Raw genomic sequence first — 26,281 nt, forward strand, 5'->3', positions numbered from 1 at the left:
GGTGGCTTTGTAACTCTTTAGAATGACTCCATTCATTTTTTATTTGTTTTACTGTTATCATTTCAGAATGTTTATATATATATATATATATATATATATATATATATATATATATATATATATATATATATATATGTTCTACTTTATTTAAGTCAGGGGTCAGCAACCCAAATGTTAAAATGAGCCATTTTGTCCTTTCAACAAAAAATCAAACCAGCTTGGGAGCCACAACATTTTATGTACATTTATTTAAGTAACAGTTTGGCTGTAAATATGTCTCAGTATGTGCTAATGTCCTAGTGTAGGCTAAAAGATATAGCTAATATATACAAAGAACACAGAATAACTTTGCTCTGCTTTAAGCTTTAGCTCAGCTATAGCCACTTTTCTCACATCTCCGGCAGGAAACTTGTCTTGTAAATAGTTGTAATAGTTTCTTGTAAAATGTCTCTCAACATTATATTTTTTTACGAGGCTGAAGTCGCTTCTCAATCGCCAGCTTCTTGTTCTAATTTTCCCGTTCCACCTTAAATGGTGCCTGAGGTGCCAGAATGTAACTGCTGCTCCATTTAAGGTGGAACGGGAGAAGTTAAACGTAAACTTTTTAGTGTTCCAGAGTTTCTCGCAGCAGACTAGACTAAACCAGATGGAGTGTTCATAAATGCAAATAAGTAAAATTATCAATGTTCATCTTAAATCTTTCTCTTTGTCTTTTCATTAGGTACTAGCTAGGCAAGGCGGTTGTCTGCGTTGCTATGTGACCATCAGTCTTCGCGCCAACCTTCAGAGTTAAAGGGTGAATTAGCAGTTCTACATTAACTCCAGCGTTTAAGACCATTTACTGTTAAAACTGTGTTAGAGCTGTGTTTTACTGCAAAGGAGGATTATTTTATTTTTACCTACAAATCTAATCCTGCTGTGGAGCTGCAACAGGGCAGTAAAAAAGCTGCAAGTTGCCGACCCCCGATTTAGGCTATTCATATTCAAGTAGCTGAAAAATGGACAAAAGTACAGAAACCCAATAAGCAACTCTATATAACGTTACTAAAATACATGTGATGATATAGTCATGGAGTTTTCTTGATGCAAACTGCTGGGGTGTATGCTTCCATTACTTATTAGTTGTGAAGCTGATGGAAAACATTTGGAGAAAACTGTAAATTCTTTGCTGAAGTATCTCTTGCAAAGTATCCTTGAAAGCAGTCAAAATCCACTTAAACACTTGCAAACTACAACCTCAGGGACGTGTTTCCCACCTCTAGGTAGTTTGAGACTTTGAGAGGCCTGCACTGCTGAACTGCCTTCGCATCCCGTTCTTTCACAGCTGTCAGGATCTCCCTCAGGTCCGCGATGCCGTAGAAAGGCATGCAGTCAGCCATACCTGTCACTTCAACACACTTCCCCATGGAGGAGGAACCTGGCCAAAGAAAGCAGCAAGCGAGGATTAATATACTCTAGGTACAACCTTCTCCAGGAAAGAATAATAAATAAATATTTTGATTTACACTCTGGTCGCAGACCAAGTCAAACGGGCACGGCACCAAATTAAGCACTAAATGACTATTACAACGTCACCGCTGACTGGAAAGAATCACGAAGGTGGAGGAGGTTTTCAGCAGATGATTTAGAGATGATTTCTTTTCCCAAGAAACATCACAGTGAAGATATCCGCACTTGCACGAATGCACGGAAAGGATATCAAGGAACAAAACCACAAACTCTCTTGATAACATGGATCTCGGTCTGGCTAAATCTGATACAAACAAAGGTATAAAACATATGGAGCTACTGTAAGGCAAGCAATCCGCAAGTAAATACAAAAAGAAAACCTGTAAACAGCACTGCAAATGTCAGAGAACATCATTTCATTTCTGTAAGTTATACAGGGAAAAATCTGAAAACATAGATTACCACAGAAACCACAACAACTCAATACAATATTGATGTTCTCAGTTTTAGTGCATCCACTCTTCACCTTTATTCCAGCTTCCATTCTTTTCAGGAGACTCACTTTCAGATTTTGAAAGAAATCTTCATCTCCAAAATTCGGTCCAAGTAATCATCAGTCTATAAAACCTTACTCCACATCTCACGTCATGTTCTAGTCCTTCTTTTTTGTCTGTCTCCTTTTCTCAGGGAGGCTTCTTGACAGCTGCACATCCTTTCAGACCCATAGCGCTGAGTTGTCTTCTCACAATGTAAGGATGGACAGAAACACCTGTGGATTTTTTTCAGATCTGAAAAAAGAGTGGAGCTTGATTTTCCCCTCTCTTTCAAAGACAAAAGCCTTAAGTCCTGTTTATCTGATGGGGGCAGTTTTGGTGGTCTACCAGCTCTTGCATGGTTGTCAGAAGTCCCAATTTCTCTGTAGCTTTTAATAATTTTTTCTGCTCCAGTTTTGGAAACTCCAGTTTTTTCCACTTGTTTTTCTGTGACTTTCCTCTTTCTTATGCAAGCGGATTCTCTTATATCTAATCACCTCAGAAAAATCTCCTTTAGCCATTTTTGATGCATGTGAGAAAAAAAACTGTAAGGCAGCTAAGTTTGGGTAGCTGTTTGTGGGAACAGCTTTTGTTGGGAGGACACAGCTGTAACTGGCTGATTTTAAGACTGGAAGTATGGAAGTGTTAAAGTGGCAATAGAGTGCACAAATGTAAACAATGGACAAATAAATGTGGATAGAATTGATGTTATAATGGGTATTATTATTATAATTTGGTGTAATTTTCTGTTAAAGGTGCCCTGCATTTTTCTAACATCAGAAAAAGGAATAGCATGTACTGTGATGTTGTAGTGACCATTCTTAATGTTCAACACTGACTTTCAGACTTTGTATGTGCTTTTTACTATCTCTGTTAGTGCCTTGGCTTTAGATAGACAGTAACACAATCCTAGCAAATATCTAAGGTGTTAATAGTGCTTAATAGTTTTTTTAAATCTTTTTTAATTTATTTTTTTACTGTAGGACTGCAGTTTCAACTAACTCAGTAGAATCGTCCATATAAGCCCATCGTTTCACTGATACTTTTCGATTAAGTAAGAAAATATGCCAGTTTTGTTAACATGTAACAGCTAGTTACAAATATCTTGGTTATATAGTGTAACACTCAGCTTCATGTTCCTTGGTATGAAGAGCAGATTTGGCCTAAATAATGAACTGACAGTGCTATTTAAAAAAAAACTATTGTTAATATTTCATACTGAAATTCTTTTGGGCTAAATGTCATATAAACACCTTAAGTTGTGGTTGAGTGCCGGCATCACAACAACGGAGCATTTAAAAGTGATAGTTTTCCTCCTAATAAACCCACTTAGTCTTTAAAATGTTAAGTAATTGCAAACCAACAAAGAAAACATTGTTATTTGTGTAAAAAATATTCTGAAAAGCTAGTTCTGATGGGCAGCGTAAACTCATACAAATACAGTTTCTTACCAAACAGTTTTGGAAGGCAGAGTAATCTGGTGCAGAGCCTATCTAAGAGCTTGGCTTGATTTTAAGAATTCCCCTCATTTGAAAAGGGCAGATTCCAGTATGGTGCAAACCCACTGAGTTGGGCACAGGCTTTGGCAGCAGGCCAACGTAAACCAAAATGACCCATACCAGCACCAAGACAGCACACAAACCAGCAGGGCTAGGCATTCACGGCTCTCCACAACCACAAGGAGAAATAAGGTCAAACGAACCATGAACAACAGCAGGAAAATTCTCTGGTGCAGTTACGAGATGGATGGCGACTCGAAGCTGCACCAAAAAAATGAATTAATTAAAAAAAAATAAATAAATAAATAAAAAAATTTGAGGGCAGTGTCCAACCCACGGGAAGAATTCTTGGCTTAGTTACGGGGGCCAATTATCAAAATATGCAATGACATAACTCATGATTAAAATCACTGGCTTCTCACAGCGGTCAGGCATTGCAAAGGAGTCAAAATCTTACAAACGTGAAACAATAACACATTACCAATCGAGCCACAAGTGAACAACTACTTCAAAATGTGGCAATGTTTGTTTGTATTTGCAGTGTTATTCTCTGCTGCCCATTAAGCATCTTCATCCACTGTTTTATACACGTAGTAATGCATCTACTGGCACACTAACGCTTTTGAAAGCTGTGTATGCTTCACATTTCTGTGGAACACGATGGGAATAAGGAAACAAACACATCAACAAGAACGACAACACGGGACATTTCTTTCATTTTTCTCTAATCCAAAACCGACACAGCAACTGACAGAAATAATTGACCATAATCCTGTTATTCAAGCCGTTATGTTTGACATTTCTAAATTATTTGTGAACTATGGCATTAATGATGTCCAGTGGGCTCAACCTTTGGTAAATCAAATCGGACAATCCTTGAGACCTTTAAACAGCATGACCTTAGGAATAATAAAGGCCCGTTTTCTGGATCAGCGAGTGCTACTGCACGTACCCGTATCTCCAGCATTATATGATAGGAATAAACAAGGGCAAAGGGGGGACGTTAAATAAGTCCATACGTTTTAATGGCCATCGAGTGAGCTTATTTCGCTTCTAGGGAAAGAGGCTTAAATCACGAATGAGAAGGAGCCTGCCCTGGAGAGCAAGCCCTGTTTTTTTTAACAAGCTTACATCGTTAAGCGCACATACACTGAGGCACAGAGAAAAAGAAAATGCTGACAGTGCACTTTCCATATGGGCAGTTTATTCTAGTAGTGACCTAACAGCAAGCGCTATTAAGGGTGAGTGACAGCATCAAATGTTCCTATACAGCTGGCATGGATTTAAATAAACAAACAAATAAACAAACATTTTCAATCAACATTATATAACTCCCCCCCCCCAATTTAGCTGTAGCCAGTTTACAGCAGTGATGATAGCAGCAGTAGTATGTATTTTCCAGCATCACCGATCCAATCTAATCTCCATTACCAAATAGCCACACACTTGGAGGGCAGTTTGAAGTGCTCATGGAGACACTCAGTCTGTTGATATTGTGTCCACGATTGGGCGAGAGAGACCTTCCTACCAGTGAAACCACTATCCACAGACAGTACATGGCGCAACTGGGTTCCGAACCAGTATTGCAGCTTTAGGGCAATAAGTAGTGTCTATATCGAATATCCCTTCTCAGCTTTACATTTACTCTGTGATACCACATACTGAATAAAATACTGAAAACCTCAGAGGAAATTTTTCAGTTTAAAATGTTGGCTGTTGAAATCAGCTTAAAATAATGTAAAAAAAACTTTTTAAAATCATGGTGGACTCAGGGACAGCTGACACCTCACTAAAATGCTGTGCTCAATCATTTCTTCCTAAACATAAATATGAGGAATTTATAATTGTCATTTACTTGATATAAGAACACCACTTCGAATCTAAACCAAAAAACGAAAAAAAAAAACGAACGCAGTTTTTGAAAATAATTACCCGTACCACTCCTAAGTCTATGCATTTGTCTTACATATTGTTCCACCCAAGTGTCTGAATTTTGAGGACGTTAAAGCTGCACTATGTAAGATTTCTTTGTTAAGAACTGAAAGAGAAAATGTATGAGTCACCCTGCAAACCTGTAAATAATAATTTAAAAGTTAGAAATACTTTGGTCTTTATTTGGTCTTTATGTACTAATGTCACATGCACACAGACACACACTTAAAAAGAATGTCCAGCTCGATGTTTAGGTCTCAAATGCAAAACCAACATGCTGATGAAGATGTGATGACAACAGTAGATAAAAATTACACAACCAATTACAAGATGCTCTTCCACACATTGTGTGAACTTACTTTATTTGATGTCACTGGCTCCTGCTATGACTACAGGGTACTCAAACTACTGTAACGTACTAACTTGTACTTGACGGCTGCTTTGGCTGAACAAATTAAATAAATGAAAGGTGGTCTATGACTTTTGCACAGTACTGTACTACAGCCCAAACCATTTGTCTACCTTACCTGACATGCATATATGCTCTGTGTAAGCCAATATGTAGTAATATCCCTATTTGACTATGTGACAACCTCATAATTAAAAGTGATATTCGGTCATAAAAATGTATGTAGGACTGTACGAACAGACTTGGTGACCGAAAACTGGCATTTACTTTTCCTATGCAAAACAAGATTAGACCCAGGGCCTGTTGGGATGCCAATGGCGACGATGACCGGTGTGGTTGGGTTACCTGGAATGATTCGGATTTGAAATCCATTTGCCACCAGCCTGGGATCAGTAAAGTAGATTTCACCGTTAAAAGATGGACTGGCCTTCTCCATACTCATAAGAACGTCCAGGTACTCAGCCCCGCCGAGCACACTGCAAAGAAAAACGCATTAAAATGGGTTAATACAGAAAATTAATGAAGATATGAGGAATATGGAAAAAGTAGCAATCAGACACTTTCAAAATCTCTCTCATTTCTCCTTCTGTCTTACAGATTTCATTAAATGTCATTAAATGTCAAATCAACATTTTGCTTCCATCCAAACTGTTGTCATTAGGTGAGAAAATGAAGCGATACACTACCCATCTGTTAACTGTATAGGGGTCTGCAGGCTCGCTGCTGGAAGTATATTATTCTCCAGAAGTCTCTTAAACAGCAAGGCTTCCTCCACCCGAAATGGATTTAACAACATAAGCTTTCTACCACATAAAACGGCCCAGGCGCAGTGAGAAGCCAAGCGGTTTACAAGCCTGAGGCCCTGCGTGCTCGAGCCACTGGGGCAGGAGGGGCGCTTGAGCTTAAGCTTGTGCCTGAGGGCAGCTACGCTGAACGGGAGAGGCCTGGACAGCTTCGAGGGGTTCCTCTTGCTCGCAGGCTGAGAAGAAAAAAGTTTGTCCAGGATCTGCTGGTTGGAGAGGGGGGCTTTGCGCTTCAAGCCCTGCAGTCTGTTCATCGAGGAGTCAGCTCTCTGCTGCTGCAGATCTGCCCAGCCAGGGTCACCACCTGCTGTTGCCTGCTTCTTCTTCTCATTGTAGGACTCTAGGGATTTTTGGGCCTTCCCCTCGTACCTGAGGCAGGAGAAGACAAAAGATTAACAGGCTTTGACTTACTGACATACTGCAGTTTATAGAAGTATGGACAAACTTCAGGACTCAGTATAACTCCTTTTACTGTAGCTTTAAAACATACTTTTTACATTTTTATAGATACCAGAAAGTCAAGACAATATGAGAAACAACGTAAGAAGTTCTATTTGAGAGTGCTTAACAACTCGACGGCAGCTTGAGGCAAGTGGGTAATGATTTAGGCATGCAGTTTGATGATGCCAATTGGTGAGGTATAAGCTAAATTAGCCTTATAACTAGTTAAAAAAGCAAACCTTGGGCAGCAAACATGTCTTAGCTAATCGGAAAATCCAAATAATTTCCTTACTCTGAACACAATAGGTTCTAGCTATTAGTGATTACATGAGAAATTTCAAATATGTCACTGTTGTCAGAACAAAAACTCGTATCTATAACTTTGAAAAGGAAAAAACATACTTTGTTTTTAACGCAAGTCAATGTAATCAATGCAACTTTTTTCCAAGTAATTTTGGGCCATTTCTTTTGGTCTATTAATCATGAAATTTGCACCCAACATAAAGGCCAACAGGCATTTTCTAATTATGTCAAAAAATTGAGATAGGATGCTTTGTTCCGACAGCAGCAATATGTGGGTGTAATTCATGTGAAGGAAAAATACATATTCTTAATGGTTAAGTAACACAGATACGATACAGAGTGGTCCATACCAGCAAATGCATTCTCTCTAAGGCAGGCAAATGCTTGCCTAGAACCAATTACTCTGCAAGCTAGGTAGAAACTAACTGTAGCAAAGAGGTCAGCAGTTGTGACTAATTAAATATTCTCAATGCACTTAAGGAACCTTGATTCAATTTCCTCTTGTGAATCTAAGTGGCTCTCAGGGATGCGCTATAAATCACTGCGTAGAAAATGGTTCAGAAACGGCCGAGATAAAAAACATATGCTACCTGTGAGAAAATGGGGACTGAGGAGAAAAAGTCACTTAGAGTCACTAAAGAGAAAACTGAGGCCTGTTAGAACGTGCAGAGCTGCCCTTGCACTGGAAGCCACTGCCAACTAAGAGCTGTGCCAAAGTGTGTGTAGTTCACTGCGCATCCAATTAGAAAAATATCATCTTCCATATGACGTTCTTGAATGATATATCGTCACCATTCTACTTTTTACCAAATGAAGTAATGACACCACGCTTACAGGCCTTCATTAACTTTTATGCGTAATGTTCTTGCGAAAAAAATGGTGAAAAACATTATTTATGCCAATAGAGTATTATCTGGTTATACTGAAATTGATGAATGTTTTTTTTTTTAACGTCTATTAACTCCACCAGAGGATGTAACAGTACAGCATATTGCATTTTATCAAACTACACTGCAGTATATTTCATTGTATTTTATTGTCTTGTGACTCCAACTTGTGAAGGAGACTGTATATTTGCAGGTTAATATGCAAATACTGCAGTTTTTGGACAGGGGGGTAATTTCCCTCAAACTATTCAGAGAACTTATGTTACAGAGATTATAGACAGTCTAATCGCAAAGAAACTACAGGTTTATTCAATGGCAAAAATGCCATGATTGTCTGTAGTAACAGAAAGTAGAAAGTGATGTCAAAGTTGCTGCTAGAGGCATTTTTATGAGGTATAATAAACATTTTTCAGACGTTTTTCAGATGCTTCCAAATCTATTAAATTAGGTCCAGCTTCAATGATAGCAAGAAAAAGACTCCAAAACAAGAACAAAAATGTTTAAAGGAAACTTGCTGGCAGGCTTCACTGGCTTCAGGAGACAGGCATGTGCACATTTCACTGACTGGTCATTTCACCGAGTGGTTATATCAGTGAAAATATGCACATGCCTATCAAAAGATTAATACGAGATGATAGAAGAGAATTTCAGTTTTTATATCAGTCAGAGAAAAGTCATCAAGACAAGTCTGGAGTTCAGGTTTTCATGATTTCAGCCATATCAAATTCATTCACTTCCAGAAAGTCATATTTTTATAATTAATAAAAAAACTATACCAATATTTGATTATATTGAAACTGATGAACTGATACTTTTATTAACTCTACCACCTGAGGATGCAACAATACAACGTATTGTATCAAACTGTATTGCACTGCATTGTGTTGTGACGATGTTAGCTTGAGGCTAGTGTGCTATCTTGAGGCTTATGGCTTGAGCATTGTTTCAAACATTGTACTTTTGTACTTTTTGTGTTAAATGCTGTAATAAACTGAAATTGGAAACATGCATATTAACATAAAGCACTCTTTCAGCCACTTCCTTTTGTCATGTATTGCAAAATTATATTAAAATTGACACCACTGACACCATCGTATCAAATCAAATCGAATTATGGATTTTGTAAACCAGCCCTATCACTTTTGCTGAAATTCCCATGTTTTAACCGCGCTGTTATTTCACCATAACATCACTTTGTTTCACAAACACTATATGACTCCGCTAAGACGTCGTTTCTAAGAAACGACTTTGACAGCTGTAGGAGACGCTCAAGCCATTTGAACATTTTTACTTCTTACTTTGCCACAAACAGAAAATGGACACTTTTAAGATCACATCTGACCGACCGCCAATTTGGTCAGACTCTGAAGATGAGACTACACTAAATTCCCGAACTGTCATCCCCACTGAGCAGCTTTATAGTCGGCAGCTGTGACAGAAGAACAGCTAAACAACCTGGAATCAGCCAGAAATGAACCCAATACCATTCGCCAAACTAAATGGGCTGTAAGATGCTTTACAGACTGGCTGGACCAAAACAACATTAATACTGACCTAGCAAAAATTCACCAAACTGAGCTAAACTTGATATTGAGGCAGTTTTATGGCTCAGTCCGTACTTCAAAAGGCGAGGCTTATAGTAGACTGTGCAGCGAGTGAGCAGAGCTCGTTAGTCTGACACAGCAACAAGCTGCTTGTTAAGGAACTATAATTTGGTGGAAGAAATTACGAACATTAAAACACGCCTTCGCCTCGTGCCTGCAACCAAATCACAGCCGCAATGTTATTTCATGATAACACACCCCCTCTCGTGCTCTATTGCTTAAATATACACACACACACACACACAGTCTCCTCTGGAACTACACTAACAGCAAGGACAATCATTTTGTTTGGCTATACACTGAAGACAGATTTGAGTTTGAGATCAGAAGATTTCAGCTTTTACATCCTGATGTTTACATCTAGATGTGCTAAACAACTTAGAACATGGGACATTTGGTAGCAGACCACCTAATTTTTAGGTGAGCAAATGTACAGGGACAGATAGTCTCAAAATAAATTACAGCAAATAACACTTAATATTTGGTTGCATATATTTTGCTTGCAATAACTGCATAACGCTGGTAATGCAATGACATCACCAAACTGTTGCTTTCTTCTTTTCTGATGCTTTTTTCCAGGTGTTTTCTGCAGCTTCTTTCAGTTGTTGTTTGTTTTGAGGGGTTCTTTCTTCAGTCTCCTCTTCAGGAGGTGAAATGAATGCCTAATTGGGTACAGATCTGGCGACTGACTTGGTCGTTCTAAAGCGTTCCCCTCCCCGCTCTCACAATGTTTGTCATCAGCTGCTGTTGTTTTTCTTGGCCGACCTGTTTGATGCCTGGTTGTTAGTACATAGTACATTTCAAATTGTTTTATTAACAATGCCCAATGCTTGTGCAATGGCTCTGATCAATCCTCTCTCTATTCTTAGCTTCAACATGACTTGCTTAATTCCCATAGACACCTCTCTGGTCTTCATGTTGATTCATACTATTTTTTTTAACAACAAATGCAGGCTTCACAGGTGAAACCCAAACCTCAAACCAAGAGTCAACATTCAGAGCTGTTAACTGTTTAAAACAATCAACCACCTAACAAGGCACACCTAGGCAGCAAGAAACACCTGTCAATCACATGTTCCAATACGTTTGCTCACTTAAAAAAAATGGGTGGGTTCAAAGAAAAGGTGGCATGTTCTGAATTAACATATCTAGATGTAAATATCAGGAAAAAGGAGCTGAAATTCTGATTCTGATCTCAAACCCAAATGATTTCAGTGTGTAGCAACAACAAAAGAACTGGCCTTGCCACTCCAATACATACTGAGGAGACCGTATATCTGCAAGTTAACATGCAAACACTGCATTGTTTTTGGCAGGGGGGCAATCTGCGTCAAACTAACCAGAGAACAGAACAACTGCTAAGAAACTAGAGATTCATTCCATGGCAAAATAACTGAAGTGTGAAGATTTTGACAAAACATATCAGACTGAGAGCAGAAAGTGATTTCAAAATCACTACTAGCGGAATTTCTGTGAGATATCTGGCTGCTTGAGATGTTTGAGATGTTTTCGGAAGCTTTCCTCCGAGTGTCTAAAATTAGTTCCAGCCTCAAGGACATTAAGAAAAAGACTCTAAAACAAGAACCAAAGTGCTTAAAGAAAACATGCTGGCAGGCTTCACTGGCTTCAGAGATCACAGGCTTCAGAGCATGTGCACATTTTCACCGATTGGTTCCGACTGTCAGTCAGAGAAGATTCATAAAGGCAAGTTTAGTTTTTATGATTTCAGCTTTATCAAATCATTCGCTTCCAGCATGCTCTATTTTTATAATCAATTTGAGTGAACCTTAAGCACGCAGTTTATATTTAGAAGTTAAGGCGGTACAAGGTGCTATTAACATCAAGCATGTTATGGGATCAGATTCCAGGTGGGATTTCACTACTGTAGGCAGCAGGCATGCTGAACATTCTTAACTATGATAATAATGAATAAGACATTGATGTAGTGTAGCCAGGATCAGGCCGTGATGAATGTACCAGCGTGCAGACAAAATACGTTAGAAACAAACAGGTACTGTTCTCTGTCTGACATGCACCTCTGTGGCCGCACTTGTGATGAAATCCAGGGCGATGCTGTTTGCATTTCAAGAATGGAATTCATAACGGCGATCAAATGCACATAAACTGTGCAATAAGCACTGGACGCCTGCTTGGCATGGGTACTTTGGATGGGAACCAAGTTTGTATAGAGGGGCTGGAAGAGAGCCAGTTTTTTTATTGCCCTATCTGACCACTGCAACCAAAATATAAAGTGTGTGTGTGTGTGTGTGTGTGTGTGTGAGAGAGTGAGAACGAGCATGTATGTGTGTGTGTGGGAGGAGGTCTTAAGCTATGAACCCTTGCACCCCTGAACATCCATGGTAATAATCTCAAATCCCTTAGCACAGCAGGTCCATATGTGATGCACCCATGCAACATGACTTCATGTAAATGCGATTCTTAGAAGTCTGTGCCACTTAACGGTGGCAGGAAAATGAGCCAAGCATTAGCTCAGGCTCATTTCTTACCGAAGCAAGCAGTAATGCGTAGCAGCGCTTTAAACAGATGTCTTTTTCCATACACCCTTCCATACCTTACTCCGCTGCCCCTGGCAATGCTGATACACATTTTCCATCCATTTAATTATGATAATTTGGATTAATTTTTCTTGGGGAAAGGTTGGAGTGACTGCTTTCTGAGAGGACTAATGGTCTTGTTTCACAGTGCCTGTTTGCTCCTTTAGTTTAAGTGTAGTTGGAGGGGTATGAAGATCAAAAGATATCAGGGTTTATGTACGCTTTTACTGCTCTGTAAAAGATCATTTGGATGTTATAATATACTAATGACTCTAGAGGGCTGTTTATGACATTTTTCGCCATTAGTTATCACATCATAATTAGCCATTAACAACAGCAGCCATTAACAACGGCAAAAAAATGGCAACTGAAATAAACTTCAAGTTTTTCAGTTTTTTGGCGTCAGGAAAAAAAAAGCAGAGAAAACACAGAAAAGCTTAACAACTAAATATAAACACATTTTTCAGTAGTTTGTGTGTCCACTCTTTGCCCTTATTATAGCCTCCATTCCTTTCAGGAGACCTGCTTTCAGTTTTCAGAAATCAGCAGGGATATTTCCCCATATTTTTTCAGATGCATTTTTTTTTATCTTAGAAGTTGGCTGCACTTAGTTCTGTATCGATACCGATACTGTATCAATATCGGCGCTGATACTGACACTTAAACCCAGATCGGTATCGGTAATGGGGATCCCCTAGCCATGCCTGTGGTGCGCCTCCTTCGGTCAGCTGTACCACTCAGCAGCGGAGTCTCGCAGCCTGTCGTTTCATCCAAGCCAGAAAAAACACAGTCACTGATACTGCCGATATTTACTGAACTGACGCTCAGAGATGCAGCATGAGTGAACAAGACGCACGTATGAGACTAATGACTTCAGAAATTTGGATGTGAAACAACGTTCAGCTCCGTTTTTGAGCCACAGAAGCTGCTGTGTGCTGAAGTGTTCAGTTCTGTTTTTAACTGTTTTGCACAATAAAGATATTTAAAATTGACACAGGTTGTTAAACATGGTTCTTATTACTAATTATATAATAGTTAATACTACATATATACTGTAAATAAACATACATACATTTTCTGAAGCATGTAATAAATATAATTCAACAAGTAAATGCCATCTAGCCAAGCTGAGTGTGTTTTATTTGTGACACAGAACATCGATTTTACCAAAATAAAATATTTTTAAAATGTAGTTGTATAAATATCAGGACTTATAGGTGAGTTTGGTTAGATAGAGTTGGTATCAGTATTGGTACTCGGTATCGGCCGATACTAAAGGATCATGTATTGCTATCGGAACGAAAAAAGTGATACTGGTGCACTTTCTGCACCTTACACTAAAACTAACCCCAATTACAAATTTAATTAGACTCATCAGTCCAAAAAAAACTTACTGCACATTTCAGATGTCTAAATGATCTAGAATTTCAACATTCTAGTGCAAATTTCTTCTTTTTTGTCTATTTCCTTTTCTCAGTAAGAGCTTCTTCTTGACAGCTACACATCCTTTCAGACCCATAGCGCTGAGTCGTCTTCTCACAGTGGAAGGATGGACAGAAACACCTGTGGATGTTTTCAGATCTGAAGCAGCTTGATTTTCTCCTCTCTCTCAAAGATGAAAGCTTTAAGTGCTGTTTATCTGATGGGGACAGTTTTTCGTGCATGGTTGTTAGGAATCACATTTTCCCTGTAATTGTTAATAATTTTTCAACTCCAGTTTTAGAAACTCATGTTTTTTTTAAAGCTTATTTTACTCTGACTTTTCCCTTCTTTATGCAAGTAGATTATCTTACATCTCATCAGAAATACGAAACATGGAAAATGAACAATTCAGTAACTTCCCATGTTGACTGGAAATTAAATGAAGGCTGGTCTCAGCACATGTAAAGTAAATAAATAAATAAAAAAAACAAAAATAAAATACTTATGTCTGATACTTGTTATGTCTAGTATGGATTGAGCTACCGCAACCTTAACATCATGACCTACTCAAGATCCTGTGGTGTTAAAAATACGCCATGGCATTCTTTGGAATCCAGAATACCTCTTTTACAGCGGAAAATAGTATTGACCACCGAACCAAGTAATCAAACACAGTTGTCTGGAAGACACAAACATAGTTCATATCAACCACGCTTCCTTTGGACAGCAACGTGAACAAGTCAAGCAGACTTTCCACGCTATATTTTATACATGCAAGTGGCAGGTCTATTCCCTCACCCCCCTTTTTTTCCTAAACCAAGAGAGTGAATCACAACAACTGGAAACTGCTGCTTAGGGAGTGAAATCTGGAAACTTACTTCTTTCTTCCTTCCTCCCCAAGGCTTTCCCATCTCTCTTTCACAGCAGCAGTGACATCCTGCAGACTGGCCCGTGGGTTCTCCTGGAGGACGGACGATCTGGTGTCCTGCTCAAAAAGGGCGAAGGCGGACAGGGGCTGACGCACGGAGCGGCTGCTGATCAGGTCATAAGCTGTCAGCTTGGCCACTTTCTCCATTATCACATTTGAGGGTCTGTTGGATGGACTGTTGCTCTTACTTTTGGGGTCTGGCACTTCGTTGCCTCGGTGGGCTTCTGGCAAATGGAGTTTCACAGGCTCAAGCCACTGTCCTGTGGTTTGATCTGTAAAAGCCCTACCCATAGCCCAGCTTTCAGGACATATCTCGTCCCCTAGACCTTGATCGCCGTCATCTTTCGAGGGTCTCGGCGAGCTGCGATCTGGGTCGACCGTAGAGTTCAATGCAACATTGTCAGCAAACGATGAGAAATTAACACTGTCAAAACTCGAGCTCTTGTTGATCCAGTCCTCTGATGATGAGGAAGAGCTTGTGTTAGCAGTACCGGGCAAGGATGTCTCACTGATTTGTTCCTTAGTGTTTGTGGTGGAACGTTCTAGCAACACAGGTGGTGCTGGAGCCACCATATGGCTGTCCAGGCTAGGCTGAGCTACGACTTCTTCAGAAGCTCTGTCAGGCTCTGTGTTGTTTTCAGGTGCAGGTGATTTCTCGGGGTTTTGAGCAGCTGCAGAATAAGAGTGTTCATCTCCCACTTCTTGTTTGTCATTACCGACAGAATACGAACCATACAAAGAGATCAATACAGACTCCACAGCTAACAGCACTGCATCCTGAAAACAAAAGTACAGCAATACAAAACATCAGAGTCGTGCATCATACATTTCACCCAGAACATAAGGATGCAGCTGTATACCTTGTTCTGTAGCATCACTTGAGTTTTGTCAGGCGTTAGGTTTACATCCACAGTCGAGGCAGGGACGATGATGTTCATCATTAAGATGGGGAAGCGGCGGCTAGCCGATTCGTTACTGGAATGAGCCGCGTTAGCGTAGTACTGCTTGACCAGCTGAGGGGTAAAGCAGTTAAAATAGTTATTAACGGGAATTTCACTAACTAATCATGTTTTCATACTGCTTTTTCCACTTAACCCAGAGGATGTCGTTCAGCCAAAACATGTTTAGTGTCCACTAGAAATCACTCAATAGTCACCCAAATCTTTTTTGTAAGTACATCCTCAAAACATCTCACTCAAATCACATCCACCTCTTCACTGAGGTCCAGCCGATGTGGTTTAGGACAGTCATTCTCAAACTAGGCCTCAGGGACTTGTGTTGTAAGTTACACTGATGTAAAGATCTGAAACATCTGGGGGTCCCAGGTGAACGCTCCAAGAACAACTGGTTACATGGTTTATGTTTGTGATTTCTGTTGACTCTTTTTATGAATGATTGTTTATCAAAACTGAAAGTATATGCTTATAAATATAAACAGAAACAGAAGTCCTTAATGTACTCCACAGTCCATATGCCAGAGTGTGTGACGTCCTAAGACACATCAAGTCTCCGCCACCTTAATGAAAACCTGGATGCAGTTTATGCGAGTTGAGGGAGGTTTTGGGGATGTATTTACAAGAAAGATTTGGGTGACTATTGACTTTTTGCGTTTGTTAGGAAGACTAGCCTTTTAACTCCAGCGCTAAACAAAAGAAGCCAAATTTGAATATGAAACACTGATTGAAGTAGCTGATCGATTACATCAAGAGAAAATTGTGCATATTAGATTTTTCATCATTATTTTAAGCTCCTGTCACATATATGCTGAGAGAAGAATTCATCCCATTTGTAATTTAATTTCTAAATTAATTTGTATTTTTGGAAGGTTTACAAAAAAACAATACAAAAAAACCACAAGACAGTCCAAAAACAGGTTTAAATCAGCTCCTCCAGGGGTTTTTGGACTGTTTGTGACCCATACAGACTGTAAGTAAGTCTTGTACATTAAATGTATTGCTAAAAATCACAAATATAAAAGCTATTTTACAGGGTAAAAAGAAAATAGCAAGCAAACCTTGAGGATGTCTTTGTGATGCACAGGCCGACCGTTCACAAAAATGAAAGTCTTGTCCGAGGTACTCGAGCTTGTCGAGTTGAGATCGGAGTCTGGTTTAGGACAGTATCCCTCAATGGAAATCTGATCAAACAGGGGAAAACTGTTCTAATCATTTCAGCTCATGAACTGGTTAACAGAGCAATTTACAGCTTCCTATTGGAGGTTGTGGCCAGCAGGGGCTGCTAATGAGCACTTGTAGTTCAGAGCCAATTCCCTGCACTTAAAGAAATACAGCTGAAGATGAAACAGAAGCCCTTCAAGCACAAACGACAGCACTGCACACAATTGTCAGGGACACTTATTCTCAGTGACATTTCTGTCTTGACTACAAGAAAGACCCCAGACAGAATCCAGTTTATGCCTATTTTAATAGAGTCTTCAACCTCAATCTCTTTCCTCTTGACGCCTACCATCCTCATAAATTGTCAGCACACATTAAGGCCTGCATGAGCTTTTTCCAAACAAACAAAATTACACCCTGTTGAGTCTCTGACCCCTTCTCAGTGCCTAATTACGATTTCACTGGCTAGTCAGAACACATTTGTCATCTCGTAACTAGGCACTTGCCAGGCTCCTACAAGCTGCAATGAAAACAGCACTCTTGGCACAACGCAGTTATACAGCAGGAAAGTGTTGAGATGAGAAACGGTTCCAAATGACTCCTATATTGGGACGCTTGAGCACAGAGTTATGAATTAACAATCGCAGCTGTTGGCTAGCAAGAGGCCTTTTTTAATTGGCGTCTCATTCAAACCATAATTGCTGGTATTGTGACTTCCACAATAAGCGCTTCTGTTACCTATACTTTGCCATTACAACATTTGTCAATTACCGTGGCACAGGTGACCCTGTCCTTCGAGCTTCGCACACTGAATGGAGTCCATTATTCCAGGACAACAGGATATGGGACACACTGCCAACACAGCCCTCAGCCATGAAATTCAATTCATGTCATTGGGAAAGCACAAGGACACAGAACAAAAAACCTAACTCCTCAATCCAAATTGACCTTATATCATTCTAAACACTTAACATGACCGCAGCAGGTGAGCGATTAGATAACAAAGGGATTCAGTTATAAAAGGACGCATTACACCTTTTACAAAAAGCCAAACAACAAATCAAAACTGGGGAACCAGCTCTACCCTCATACATAAAAACATTCTCCTATTTACTGGTTTATTATTTAAATATGTAATTTCTTTCAGACGACACACGAATGTGTCATTACAGAATAGGGCTGTACAAACGTATTAGGCCTTAATCAGAACAGCCATTGTGGACACACACAAATCTTAATGTACTACACTTACAGGCTGTCTAGGTTACTGTGCCTTTAAGACTAATACATGTATATGATCTCTGTTCTGACTGGCCGCTCTGTGTCAAGTCACTTTCGAAAAGGAATTCTGGCCAAAACTTGTGAATGGGTGGGGCTGAACTGCTGTAGGTTGAATAGGTGGATATATGCAAATGAATTGTTTTTGTGATAAATTCAAAATGAGCTGTTTTGGACGGTTATTTCTGTTGTATGTAAAAAGTAGCCATTTCAAAAAAATCTTGCTTAATGTTAGTTAGTCATCAGCAGCAGGCAGATGCATGCTCTGCACACTGTGACAACAATAAGCCTTCTTCTGGGGCAAGATAGATTTGCTGGATTATATAAAAATTACTGTAAAATTCACCACAATTTCATGTTTAAAAGTTATTATTGTTATTAGAAGCTGATGTAACATTTCGCAGAGTCCACTGAGCCACTGTATGGACAGATTTACATGGATCTGTGGAAATGGCCTACCACTAGACATCATGAGAAAACAACAGTTTGACTGGGAATTATGCATGCCAGTAAATGACCCCTTCCTTTCAAAGTAGCTGGTGGGTTGAGTGATGAACCCTACCAGGAAAGTTAGGAAAAGGCAGCCAAGCAACACTTATTGCTAAGGAATGGATTTGACTGTAACTCTGAAATTCAAGTAAGATTTGTTTTTATATTTAGTCTCTTTATTTGCCAACGCAAAATCACTTTGTGAATTTTGGGCAGCATTTCTGGACAGGCGGTTACACTCGATTTAAATCATGCCCATCCCTGACCTAGTCCGCTTAAAGGAAGAAGTTTTTCCTTCATGGAAATAAACGGAACATAAATGTTTTTGTTAATCTGAAAACTGCCATCATCACTGTCTCAAAAACTAACTTTGGTACAACCAAATTACACATTTCAGCAGTGTTGTGCTGTGGTCATTGGTATGAGATGCCAATACCTCATGGCATAGCCATTACTCTCTCCCCCTCATGTATTTTACCGGTATCATAATGCCAAGCAGTTGCTCCAAAAAGCCTTTTCCTCCTAACCTATATGAAACTTCCTATGCTGCACTGCTTCCAATATGACCTCATGTGTCACATCTATCAGGTGGATGCTCTGGGGGGTGAGAAGGATTTGCTTATGGTCTTTGCATTGGCTCCAGCCTGATAGGAGAACTCCTCATAGGCTAATGACTGATTACTGAAACAGACAGGCATTAGGCAAAACAAACAAAAAAAAATTTGTATCTCCACGTACATGTTTAGCAATTCCAAGAACGTCTTATAAATAATAAATGGCAAACAAAGATGCATCCTCAGCCGGGACTGGGCTTTGCAGAATGTTGGCCACAGCACAGCTATATGCTGTACGCTCTACTATATGACCAGGGAGAAAAACAGCAAAACTGCTGCACTGAGGAAAAAGAATACTGATATACTTGTGTACTAAGAACAGAACAGAAGGAGGAGCAGGTAAAGCACTGTAGCACTACATATTAAACTCATTTAAAATACTTAAAATCAAATAAAATGTTTGTTTTTTTTTTGCAACCCAATGTATATATAAAAATGTGATATCAAGCCAATCAAAAACATCACTCTAGTCATTATGTAAATGTGACGTGTTCGTCTAACTGACGCATGCTGTTCTCAATAGCGACGTCTCATGTGGGAGTATTTCTTCTCTTGGTTAAGCCAGAAGAATGTTCTCTCTGTATTGTGGACGTGTTACCACAGAGAACATGAGCATGGCAACGCACAGGCATGTTTTCATACACATAACTGCGAATTCTTTGCCATTTCAAATTATTTCATTTGCACTTATGTAATTCCTTTGTGTGTTTAAATCTGCTTTTCCACTTCATATGAATGTTATGAACATTTTAAGTATCACTTTCATTGACTGAGTGGGGAAAGAATCACACTAAAAAGAGCATCTCAGCATAAAACTAGAAGGAGAAAGTTCATGAACTTTAGATGGCTTGACAAAGCCATTGCTATGAAATCCCAATTGGTTGCTAAGGTGATGCTAGGCCGGTGCTGTGGTATCCCATGTGGTTGCTAAGGTGTTGCTAGGCCATTGCTATGGTGTTCCCATACATACATACACATACACACACACACACACACACACACACACAGATACATTATATATATATATATATATATATATATATATATATATATATATATATATATATATATACATACATACATACATACATACATACATACACACACACACACAACCCCATTTCCAAAAAAGTTGGGACGCTGCGTAAAATGTTAATAAAAACAAACTTCAATGATGTGCAAGTAATTTAAAACCTATATTTAATTGAAAATAATACAATGATAACATATCAGATGTTGAAGCTGAGAAATTTTATTTTATTTTGTTTTATTTTTATATATACTGCAGGCAGGTCAGTTTAGCACCTGGACTCTAACAATACAAAGCCATGCTGTTGTATTACATGCAGAAAGTGGTTTGGCATTGTCTTGCTGAAATAAGCAAGGCCTTCCCTGAAAAAGACGTTGCCTGGATGGCAGCATATGTTGCCAAAACATGTATATATCGTTCAGCATTAATGGTGCCTTGCACTATTTCCTCGTGCAGTCTTTCACAGAGTGGTGAGCCCCTACTCATCTTTACTTCTGAAAGACTCAATTTCTCTGAGATGCTCTTTCTATACCCAATCATGTTACTGACCTGTTGTCAATCAACCACCAGGTGTCCTTTGTAGCATTACACAACTTTACCAGCCTTTGTTGCCCCCGTCCCATTTGATATAAATTGTCTTTGTACTATTTTCAATTATAGATAGGGTTAAATGATTTGCACATCATTGCATTTTGCTTTTATTTACATTTTGCACAGCGTCCCAACTTTTTTGGAAATGGGGTTGTGCGTGTGTATATATTATATTTATATATATATATATATATATATATATATATATATATATATATATATATATATATATATTTATATATATATATAAATTTGAATCACGGCAGATGCTACGAATGGCATCTTTACTGCTGTTGCATTTTCCTCCGTCATTGTTCTCTTACTAAAATATCCAGCATGCATTACGTATATACATCATGAAACCATTAAAAATCCCTACCGTTCTCAACAAATCCTGACTGTTATTCATGCCTCCAATCTACAGGCCAATAAATACATCCATAGAATTCCCCAGTATACATGGTTCATATATCAAAATTAAGCAGTCAAAACAACTTTTTTTTTAATTCATTACTTTTGTTAACTTACAAAAACAATACCTGCAGACACACCTATTCAGCCAACAGCAGTTTAGCTCATTCATGAGTTTCAGCCCAGACTGCTTTTTGAAAGAGCCACAACAGAGGGGAACAAATCAGAATAGTGCTCATTAACATGCAGTGCTGAGAAAAAGTATTTGCCCTCTCCCTCTATTTTTGCAAATTTGTCAAACTTAATTGTTTCAGAGCTTCAAACTAAAGTTGACAAAGACAACCTGAGTAAATGCAACATTCAGTTTTTAAATTATTTCATTTCTTGAAGGAAAAAATTCATATCATCATACCAGCAATCAAACATTTTGGTGGTAGTGTGATGGTGTCAGGACGCTTTGCTGCTTCAGGGCTCGAGCATCATAACTGAAGGGACCGTGAGTTCTACCAGAAAATCCTGCAGAACAGTGTCCGGGCATCACTCCAGAATCCGAAACTCAAGCACAAATGGTTTAGGCAGCAAGACAACGATGCAAAGCACAAGAGCAAGCTGACCTCTGAATGGCCCAATAGAAACAAAAATCAAGGTTTTGGAGTGGCCTGGTCAAAGTCTAGGACTTGATGCCCATTGAGATGCTGTGGCAGAACCGTAAGTGGGCAGTTCATGCTCAAAAACACACATCAGATCCCCAGGAGTGCTCTCACCCCTTCTCTTCAGTCTCTATACCAATGACTGTGCCTCTCAGGAGCCAGCTGTGAAGATCCTAAAGATTGCAGATGACACCACTGTGATGGGCCTCATAGCCAAAAGGGACGAGTCTGCCTACAGAAAAGAAGTCAAGCAGCTGGTCTCCTGGTGCAGCAGCATCCATCTGCTGCTCAACACGCAAAAGACTGTAGAGATGGTGGGGGACCTCAGGCACAACCCTCCTTCACTACCCCCCCTCAACATCAACGGCTCTGTGACTTCCACTGTAGAGTCACTCAAATTCCTGGGCACCACCATATCCAGGGATCTAAAGTGGGAGAGGTTTCCATAGCCAAGAGAGCAAAGCAGAGAATGTTCTTCCTGAGACAGCTGAAGAAATTCAACCTGTCACAGAGCCTGATGATCCAGTTCTAATCAGAGATCATCGAGTCCACCCTCACATCATCCAATAACCATCTGGTTTAGTTCCTCCACCTCATGAGAATGAGCCAAACTCCAGCACATAATCAGGACAGCAGAGAGGATCATCAAATGTAGTCTGATAGTGCTTCAGGACCTCTACAACAGCAGGGTGACGAGGTGCGCTGGCAAAATAACAGCTGACTCCTCTCATCCTGGACATCACCTCTTCCAGCCACTTCCCTCTGGTAGAAGATTCAGGGCCATCAAAACCAGCACAACCAAATATGCTAACAGTTTTTCCCCCAGAGCTGTAGCTCATTAACCACAGTGGAGCCCTCGTACTTCAAACTTAAACTAACCCAACAAACCTCTTTACTGTATTATAGTAACTTCTCTGAACATAATGCTATTAGCACAACTGTACAGATGTTAAATTTCTGCAAATACTCATATCATTCTGTAATATTCTGTATATAATAGGTTTTATAGTATGTGCCATCAGACTTCCATATGTACAGATCACTGTACTCCTCCATGGATCTTTATTTTTCATTGTTCTTTTTGTCAATTTAATGTATATTTATTTTATTTTTCCCCTTCGCTAAATGCTTGCTAACAGTATGTTTGCTAATCTGGTCTGTTTTGTATGTTAAAGGTCACACGTGTGCACTCACCAAGACAAATTCCTCTATGTGTAACAAACTTGGTGAAATAAAGTGATTCTGATTGCCCTCCGATGTGCCAGAACTACAGCAATTCTGGGCCAGAACTACAGCAAAAGTGGGCCAGAATTCCTCCACAGCAACATGAAAGACTAAGCCCCAGTTATATGTTCTGCTGCTAAAGGTGGCACAAAGAGTTACAAGGTTTAGAGGTGTAATTACTTTTTCACATGGGTGACATAGGCATTGCAAAAAAAAGATTGTTAAAAAGAAATGATTGTTGAAAAGTTTAAAAAAAGTGTTTTTGTGTTTCCTCATGTTCAACTTGTCTTTAATTACCTTTAGTATGAGGATCTGAAACTATTTGGTACAACAGATATGCAAAAACAGAGGGAATCTGAGGGCTAAAACTTTTTTTCACAGCATTGTATATCAATCTTAAAGGCACAGTATCAATAACAGCCTGTTTAATGTGTATACTGAGAGTTTGCTTCTCCTTCCACTCTTATATGTCCACTGGCAAAATTCCAAATGCATTTAATGATTTTCTTTGGCAAACAAATTCCTATTGTGGACTAGCAATTGCAGAAAAATGCCAGACTTAAGTGTGTAGAGGATGTGTTCTCTTATTTTCACTTAAAAATTGCACAAAATATGATTTGACTAAGAATTACCGAAGCCGAATTACTGGGAAATCCACGAAGGCAGACTGTAAACAACACTGTGATTATTTAACACAAAACGGATGCTAGCAATAAGTGCTCAACCAAAAAAAAAACAAAAAAGAGGCAAATTGAGGTAAGGTACGGAGCCCCGCTGGTGACATCCTGTATAAATAAAAATAATGCGTGGCCACGCCTTATTAACGCGTGGGAATGAGATTCTAATGTGTGGCCACGACTTAGTAAGGCGTGGGAATGAGGTGATTAAGTTGTGGCCACGACTTAGTAAGGCGTGGGAATGAGATCACGGCTTACTAAGTCGTGGCCACGCATTAGGATCTCGTTCCCACGCTTTACTAAGTCGTGGCCACGACTTAATCATCTCATTCCCACGCCTTACTAAGTTTATACAGGATGTCACCAGCGGGGCTCCATAGTAAGGTATCTACCTAACACGTTAATTTTATTTTTTGCATTTCGTCCGCTTCCTCTGCCAAGTCATTTTTTGTATCTCAAGCAATCTAGGCTCTCTGCTATAACAATACAACTGAAAACAGTTACATGATTGCAGTAGGAGATTTGGCTTTTTTCCAGAAGCAATAGCCAGCTTGCTTCTTTTTGCCAAGTGAGCCAGTTAGAGAAAACACTTCCCATTGCTGTGTTTCCAAATGTGCCTTCAAGTTAAGTCATCAGAAGGACGTTTGCCCAGTATTCAAATAAGGAAATCTCACTCTAGAGGCTTCTGCGTCACCACCTGTCAGAGGCGAATCTGCATGATTAAAATAGATGTATCGGTGGTTAAATTTTGGATTTCGTCCAAAGTGTCCCTTTAAGTCAACTAATCATGCTCCCCTTCATGCCGTGTTGGTGGTTTGGCAGATCAAGAACTTTCACCTCTCCTGAAAAAACAGTTTCTTTGGAAATGCAAGGTTTCCTTATGACACTCATGATATGAAAGTAGGGCACCATGTGTGCACCAACAATAGCTTCCCCTCCTACAGGGCAAGGATACGCATCATGTCCAAATGCTGGAATTGGTGTCATCGTGTCCCACACGTAAATGACCCCTACGCTGCCTCGCTTGACGATTGTAATACATGAATGAAAGAACTGGGCTTCATAATGGGAAGGCTGTTGCTGAAGCATGAAGAAAACAGTGTACGCAGCTATCGCAACAGGAAACAGAGGTCACAGGCTTATATAATGACCTGACCTGAAGAAGGGTTTCCAAAACAAAAACAACAAAAGTTTTCTTTTTTTTTTTGTTTTTTTTTTTAAATGGCCTAGGAACCACGCTCCACATCTGTCAGGAGGGATTAGCAGAGTGAGCAGATTACACCTGCCGTGACCAAGCAGAAACCAGCTCTCCCCAGCAGCTCAACTACCAACAGTGCGGCAACTTTTCCCAAGTAGAAAACCATTAAATCTTTCTAAGCATGCATGTGCATGTGGCTGAGGGACAGTGGAAGAGAAGGGTGCGGTAAACAGGTGGTGGTGGGGAACTGGTGTTGCCACCTGGTCTGAAATCAGAGGCTGGCGGGCTGTTGGAATTATAAAGAATGTGTATGCCACACAGCCTGCCATGTGAGCGAATGCTTTCTCCTTGCATTCGCTGCCCTGTGAAAGTATAATTGGTGCCAGCGCAGTAGGGGTGTGGCTCTGGGCCAACACAGCCCAGCTATGTCCCTCTGATGCATTCCCTTCACATGAAATGTGACTCATGCAGGCCGGCTTTAAATCACTGCTGCATTCATCGGAAGAATCTGATGCGATTGTGAAAATGAGCACAGATGTCAATGCTGCTATGCAGTCCTTCGCTGTCTGTTGTGGGTGAAAAGGCACATGCTGGTAATTCACATCACATTTACAATAAGTAGCTTTTCTTTCTCCAAACCTATTTACGCACACACATCCGCGATTCAGCATCTCTGTATCCCTGTTGATAAAAAGCCCCCATGGAAAATTGTTAAGCGTTTTTCCATGTGTAAATATAAATACAGTAAAAATTACAATTAACACAAATAGGCACTAATGCTAAGCTTGAACAATAAAGTAAATTCAAAGTTAAGATTATCTTTAGCAGAATTATTGCAGAAATACACTACAAGGCCAAAATTTTGTGGACACCTGAGCATCACACCTATACGACCTTGTTGGACATCCCATTCCAAAACCAGTTAATCTGGAGGTATTGCATCTATAACAGCTCCACTCCTCTGGGCAAGGCTTTTCACAAGACTTTGGAATCTTACAATTCATCTCAGTGTTCAGTGGGGTTGGGTTTTGGGCTCTGTGCAGGCCAATGGAGTTCCTCCAGACCAAACTCATCAAACCTTGTGTTTAAGCTTGCCTTGTGCAGTGGGGCACAGTCATGCTGGAACAGGAAGGGGCTTTCCCCCAACTGTTCCCACAAAGATGGAAGCATTTAATTGTCTAACAAGTCTTTGTGTGCTGCAACATTAACATTACCCTTCCCTGGAACTAAGGGGCCC

The 26,281-nt window shown here is 39.7% G+C and overlaps 1 protein-coding gene across 1 annotated transcript in view; it reads right to left on the bottom strand.

Moving 5' to 3' along the window:
- pms1 (PMS1 homolog 1, mismatch repair system component) overlaps window positions 1-26,281 on the bottom strand; it is a 37,710-nt gene that overhangs the window by 1,640 nt on the left and 9,789 nt on the right. Inside the window, exons 7-12 of the mRNA XM_036574076.1 lie at window positions 16,780-16,902; window positions 15,626-15,778; window positions 14,716-15,542; window positions 6,509-6,994; window positions 6,168-6,298; window positions 1,257-1,417 (exon numbers count right to left, since the gene is read on the bottom strand). Of these exons, the coding sequence (XP_036429969.1) occupies window positions 1,257-1,417; window positions 6,168-6,298; window positions 6,509-6,994; window positions 14,716-15,542; window positions 15,626-15,778; window positions 16,780-16,902 (1,881 nt within the window). The remainder of the gene's footprint in view (window positions 1-1,256; window positions 1,418-6,167; window positions 6,299-6,508; window positions 6,995-14,715; window positions 15,543-15,625; window positions 15,779-16,779; window positions 16,903-26,281) is intronic.

The sequence above is a fragment of the Colossoma macropomum genome, unplaced genomic scaffold (genome assembly GCF_904425465.1).
Source record: "Colossoma macropomum unplaced genomic scaffold, Colossoma_macropomum, whole genome shotgun sequence".
Taxonomy (NCBI): Eukaryota; Metazoa; Chordata; class Actinopteri; order Characiformes; family Serrasalmidae; genus Colossoma; species Colossoma macropomum.